We start from the raw sequence: 5,952 nt of genomic DNA, 5'->3' as shown, positions 1-5,952 counted from the left end.
CCTTTACAAGATGTTAGGCTGTTGGAGAGGAATGGGGAGAGTTAGATCCAGCCCTGCTACAAAACTGTGTCTGGCAAAGGAACTTTTGCTAAGTGGACTAAAGAGGGTTTGGATGTAGTATTTTGCTATCCGTCCATCTATATAATGTTTGAAAGCAGAAAATAAATAATAATAATTAGTCAAATGCTGAAATCACTTTGACAATGACTTGATCCTTTAGAGATGCCTCTGACACTGCTGTCAAAGAAAGTAAGCAGGAAATAAGGATCCATTTGAATAGGGATTCACTATTATTTATCAAAAGAGCATAATGCACAGTAACAGTAACAATTTCTCCCTCTGTGTCATACAAACTAAATCGCACAGGCCCACACCCCCCCACACACACATACGTGAGAGCTATGAGAACAATAGAGGGTGTTGCAGAGGTGTAAATTCCTAAATACTGAAGAAATAGTGGGGTTCAGCTGAAATGGACCGAATGTGCTACACACCACTGCATCTCACATCACTCACACCAGTGGAAAAAGAGCCTCCAGAGTGGGGTGTGCTGGGCCACGCCTGAACGCACAAAATGGGGTGCAGGCGGGTGGGTGAGGGGGTAGAAGGAGCCACAGAGAGTGAGAGGTGGAGAGGGGGGATGGCAGAACGGAAAGGAGAGCAGGGAGGGGAGGAAAGTTTTTGTCAGAGTCCCCTCCAGTCCTGAGCACACTCTGAAAGAGAGAGAGGACAAGGAGGGTGATCCTCTCTGATCAGGTAGGTGTGTGTGTTTGTGTGTATATGCATGTGTGTGAACATGTGTCTGTCTGTCTCAGAGGTATTTATCTATGTAACCGTATAGCAGATGAATAAACAAGTGATGATAGAGGCATGTTTTGGTTTCAGCTTTTTTTTCCTTTCTGCAAACCTGAGGGTAATTATTGGATATTTTCCCACAGGTTTGGGGCAGCACTGAGAAACATTGACAAAGCTGGCATTCATGGCTAGTTTTTTTCTTTTTTAATGCTTCCTCTCTGGATTCCCTGTGGATTAAGACCCCTAAGAATGTACCTCTCTGCAGATATTTCCAAAACACAGTCAGTAATCTGCACTGTGCCTTTGACTTTCTTATTAATGTTGTTGTCCTCTATTTAAGAGCTAAGAGAGCTGGGCAGATGCAATTATTGCATTTGAATGTACAGTTGTACTTCCTAATGTATATGACAACAAACTCTACTGTTCATTACGCAGCTTCTTCCTCTAAAGGTGTATAAGAAATTATGCTTTTGCAAAGTTTATTTTTTGAATATTTGGTGGCTTAATGAACAGTTAATTCAGCTATTTTGGCAAATCATGTATCTCTAAATTATGTAAGAGAGGAGCTTGCCCTCAGTGTATACAGAGATTGAGCATGAGAACACATTTTTTTTAACCTACAGTTCACTGAGCTGTATCTATTTCCAAATGTTTAAAAAAATATCAGTAACCACAGCTCCAATAACAAAATAATTTTGTCTATTTGTGAGTCAGTTCATGCCTGTTCTAAATTGTCTTGCCTTGTCTCTCTGTCTTTGTCTCTGTTAGATTACAGTGAAGATTTGTGCGACTGTGACCATGCGTGTGGTGACTGTCTTCCTCTTGTCTGCCCTGCTTCCACTCTCTCTCTCCCATCAAGGGGACCCCTTCGCCTGGCTGTACGGCCCGCGCAGCTTGAGATATGGCTTCCAGCAGGCAGACTCCACAGGAGGGGAGTGTCCAGAAGAGTGTGACTGCCCCCCCTCCTTCCCAGTCGCCATGTACTGTGATGGGCGGGGCCTGACAGCCATGCCAACCATCCCCTCACGTGTGAAATACTTGTACCTCCAAAACAATGCCATCACAGCTGTGCCGGACTCAGCTCTGGTAAATGCAACCAATGTGGTGTGGCTGATGATGCACCACAACCAGCTGACGTCTGACAGCATTGGCAAGAAGGTAAACCTCCATCTGGTCTGAGACAGATCCAGCCACACATGTGAGCTCATAGCATGAAGTGCTGGTATAAATGGTTGTCAGATGGCTGGCAGGTGGCTAATGAGGTGCAGTGATAATAATAAAAAAAGTAATGATTTTATTGTGTGATTTAACAAAAAGTTGATGTTTGTGGCTCTTAGTTTAAAGCCCAAATGAGATAAATTAAAATTGCATGTTTTTATTTGCTACAACTCACACATCTGCTCAGTATCACATGTCCTGTGTTCTCCCTGGACACCAAAAGTGAGACATTTATTTGTTTTGATTTCATGATGGCTTTGTATTAATCCATCATAATGATGATGTATATAACAGCCAATACAGCCAATCACATTTTTACACAAAGCAAAACATGCATGTATCCACCGTATAGTGGAGCTAATAATAATTGGCCATGGCATGTGCACAACTTTCTCATCTAACAACATAATGCACTGAATTTTTAGATGCAAACATTACAGCTGTGCAACTCTCTCCCAAGATGATGATGGTAAATAAGTGTCCAATTTACTGCAACCTATTGAGTGTGCAGTATATAGGGAGTAGTGTGTGAGTAAACAACACACAACACCAGACCCACGAGCATGAACAAAAACCTGTATTAACTTCTAAACTAACTTGCATAAATGCACGTTTTGTCCTGCACTGTCGCGTTTTGAGCAAGTGACCAAACATTCACCAAAGAAAAGTGCACTGCATACACAGTCTGTAGGCAAGGTGTTAAACTAACTGCTGCTGTGCAACAACATGTAAAATGCAGGTCAGTTTGGTTTGTTTCAATGCTGGTGCTATCCTCACTTTCTCTGCTTCTGCTAACATCATGCTGTTTGTCCATGATTTGTAGCAACAGTGCAAATTTAGGCCTTGTCTCCTAAGATGTAAAGAGATCTTAATAAAAATGGATACTTTCCCCCTCTGTTTAAAAAAACTAAAACAAAATACAAAATATCACCGTCCACAGGGGAAGGTACATCTGTAAAGAGGTGCAGCAGTTCTAAGTGCACAGTAGTCATTAGTCCAAGCAGTGCTAACAAAACATTGTGCAGGTCTGCCATTGTTGTTGTTGTTTCTAGCGTATGGTCATTACACAAAGCAACAACAGGGATGCTTGAGCTGAGGAGATTATGTTGTTGTTTCCCAAACACTCTGTTTTACATGTCAACAATGGCACAAAATCTTCAAAATCTGCACCTTTTGAAATATCTCAGTTTTAGTTACCTAAAAATCTGTTTGCATGTGGATGAGAGGTAAACTTGGAGCAAAATATCTGTTTTAAGAAATAGTCATATATATGTGTAGAAAGGGCCTTAATTTCCCTTTAGTTCTCTTGCTGGTGCTCAGACGGCCAGCTGATGTCGATCAAACATAGGCACCAACATGCCATCCAGCTGGCTGAGAGGAATAATTATAAACTGAATTAACTGAATTTAAAAGAACACTGACTCTGTTTTCAACTGCAAAAATGGAAAACTAAATGTGATTTCAGTTCAGACTTTTTAATGATGTTGAGATAACTGTTATGTGGATTTTAGTGAGTTGTTAATTCTCCACATCATTTCATAGGCATTTTTGCAGTTGGAGAAACTGGAGCGTTTATATCTGCAGCACAACAATTTGACCAGTGTTCCCCCAAACCTCCCTCGCACCCTGCGGGACCTGAGGATCAACCACAACAAGATTGAAAAGGTAATGTTTTACATGCAGAGCTCCTCTCTGTTCTAGTTTTAGCAGTACATCACACATATTAGACTTTGAAATTATTTCTACTGTTGCCTAGGTAACAGCTGCAGACCTAGAGGGAATGGATAACCTCACCATCCTGTATCTCCATGACAACGCTGTCACGGACATGGGCACATCACTGAAGGCACTGAAATCCCTCACACTGCTGGACATCAGTGGGAACAAGTTGACAAAGGTAACTGTGTGTTTGCACATGTGCCATTAGGCGAAAAACAGTGCATGCAGTCCTCTCACAATGTTTTCATGAACTGGTCCCAGGTCCCGGAGGCCCTGCCAGAACAACTGCACCAACTCTACCTGGAGTCCAACTCCATTGATTCTCTACCAGAGGGCTTCCTGGGTGGTTTCACTCAGCTGCAGTATATCAGGATGGCTCACAATCAGCTCACAGACAAGGGTATCCCTGCCAACACCTTTAATGTGACCGGGCTGGTGGAGCTGGACCTGAGCTTCAATAAACTGGAGAGGATTCCCCCAGTGAGCACCACACTACAGCATCTGTATCTGCAGGCCAACCAGATCAAAGGTAAAGTTCATACATGTTTCATTAATCATTGGTGTCTACATGTTACTTTAGGAAATACATCTAAAAAGAAAGAACCTGGTAACATTTCTCAATCAGCTTATTTCTATGAGCAAACACGCTTTACATAAACACAGTATGGGTGTGTAAATCTTACACACTGGACCTTTAAATCAATTTTTTGCTTATTAAGTCACAAATGTTCACTATTATAGCAAGGTTCTTTGGACCTCTTGCAGCAGCAGTTTCACTCTCTGATATGCAGGGTAGGTGCTGAGATGCTGGATGTTTATTTGAGAAGACACAAAAGCATTCTTCTCACATCTGCATCTACCACCATCTGTCCCTCTAGAGTTCACCCTGGGTAGTTTCTGCAGCGTTGTGGATGTGACCAACTACTCCAAGCTCCAGACGCTGCGACTGGATGGGAATGAGATCAGTCGTCAGGACATCCCGACAGAGTCATCCACCTGCCTGCGCCAGGCTTCCAACATTGAGGTCTAACTGTGCGTACCACACAGTGTGTGGCGCTCTGCTCACAATCACAGCTCCGTTTACAGCATGCACCAACAGTGTGACACATTACTGTGTGGCGTGCCAAAACCAAAGCACACATCAGGGGCGACAGTGTGATCTAACATCGACAGCGGGTGGCAGCAGTTCTTACTGTAATATCCAATATTCACATCACAGTGAAAACAAAGGTTGTCATGTGGTGTTGCTTACATGATGGCGGTTTTACAGCAATTACCATATAATTCATAAACAAGTAAATCTTTAAATGTTAAAACAAATCTGGACAATTGGCCAAGTCTGATTTTATTTGATTTTTTTAAATCAAATAAAGGCCAGTGAGGCTTTTGCCCTTAAACACATCGTATAAGCCTCATGATGATACTATATGAGCCACATGTGATGTTTCTTTTTTGAGTATTGAAAATGATCTTCCTTATATGTTGCTGTGAGGATCAGTGATTTCTGTAATCAGTTTTTTTTTTTTTTTTTTTTAACAACGCATGCCTTCTATTGTTTTGTCTGATAAGTTGATGATACAAATATTACATATCGTGTAGGATGTGATTTCAGATCATTAGCTGTCATAGAAGCATGACGATATCTGCATCACTTCTTTGACGACCATGTCCCAAAGTGATGTCATATTACAGTTGGGTACATTATTTTGTAATGAAACTGCTGTGACTGTTTCTGTAGAGGCATTACAGTGAAACCAATTTGCCTAAAAGACATAGATAGATATCTGTGCACCATGTGAAACATATCTCCATATTGTACTGTAGTGAATCAAACATACAAAGGGCTTTTGACGTATGACTTATGATTCTTGAGTTACTGTATGCATTGCATGGATTGGTCATCATATTGACGAAGGGTTTATGTTTAGGAGCCTGTTGCAGAATAAATAAAAGTTGGTATTTTTAAAAAGATCACTGTACTTTGTGTTTTTAGTACATCCTGTATTTACAGTGAACTGTATTTTACTGCCTTTGTGTGAGATGTGGGTTTGATTCAGTGATTTTTATGGACGAATGGATGGAGTGTGTATTAGAGAAGAAGAAACACAGGAGCACTAGTTTGCTCAGGACAGAGTCAGCTTTTGTTCATAGTGATCTGATGCAGCTATCTGTTGAATTAAGGCTTATCTAGATGCTCTCTGGCTGTTAAATACACACAGA

The 5,952-nt window shown here is 41.3% G+C and overlaps 1 protein-coding gene across 2 annotated transcripts; it reads left to right on the top strand.

Annotated features, from left to right (window-relative positions):
* The first annotated feature begins 632 nt into the window (after positions 1 to 632).
* fmoda (fibromodulin a) lies at positions 633 to 5,703 on the top strand. 2 transcript variants are annotated; one of them, XM_033625924.2, is made up of 6 exons: positions 633 to 756; positions 1,564 to 1,953; positions 3,556 to 3,678; positions 3,770 to 3,910; positions 3,994 to 4,261; positions 4,611 to 5,703. In XM_033625924.2, the coding sequence occupies exons 2-6, from the start codon at positions 1,594 to 1,596 to the stop codon at positions 4,760 to 4,762; spliced, it is 1,044 nt and encodes a 347-aa protein (XP_033481815.1). In that variant the 5' UTR covers positions 633 to 756; positions 1,564 to 1,593; the 3' UTR covers positions 4,763 to 5,703. The 2 variants fall into 2 exon arrangements, with proteins under 2 accessions (XP_033481815.1, XP_033481816.1); XM_033625925.2 differs by having other exon boundaries at positions 655 to 756; positions 1,655 to 1,953.
* Positions 5,704 to 5,952: the final 249 nt, after the last annotated feature.

This window comes from Epinephelus lanceolatus, chromosome 1 (genome assembly GCF_041903045.1).
Source record: "Epinephelus lanceolatus isolate andai-2023 chromosome 1, ASM4190304v1, whole genome shotgun sequence".
In the NCBI taxonomy this organism is placed as follows: Eukaryota; Metazoa; Chordata; class Actinopteri; order Perciformes; family Serranidae; genus Epinephelus; species Epinephelus lanceolatus.
Note: the sequence above shows the minus strand (reverse complement) of the source record. Positions and strands in the feature narration are given on the sequence as shown.

What these genes read in the sequence shown, in the direction of transcription:
- fmoda (XM_033625924.2), top strand. Translation starts at nt 1,594, where the DNA reads ATGCGTGTGGTGACTGTCTTCCTCTTGTCTGCCCTGCTTCCACTCTCT. An exon ending in ACCACAACAAGATTGAAAAG is followed by an intron (nt 3,679 to 3,769) that starts GTAATGTTTTAC and finishes ACTGTTGCCTAG; the next exon opens with GTAACAGCTGCAGACCTAGA. An exon ending in GTGGGAACAAGTTGACAAAG is followed by an intron (nt 3,911 to 3,993) that starts GTAACTGTGTGT and finishes AACTGGTCCCAG; the next exon opens with GTCCCGGAGGCCCTGCCAGA.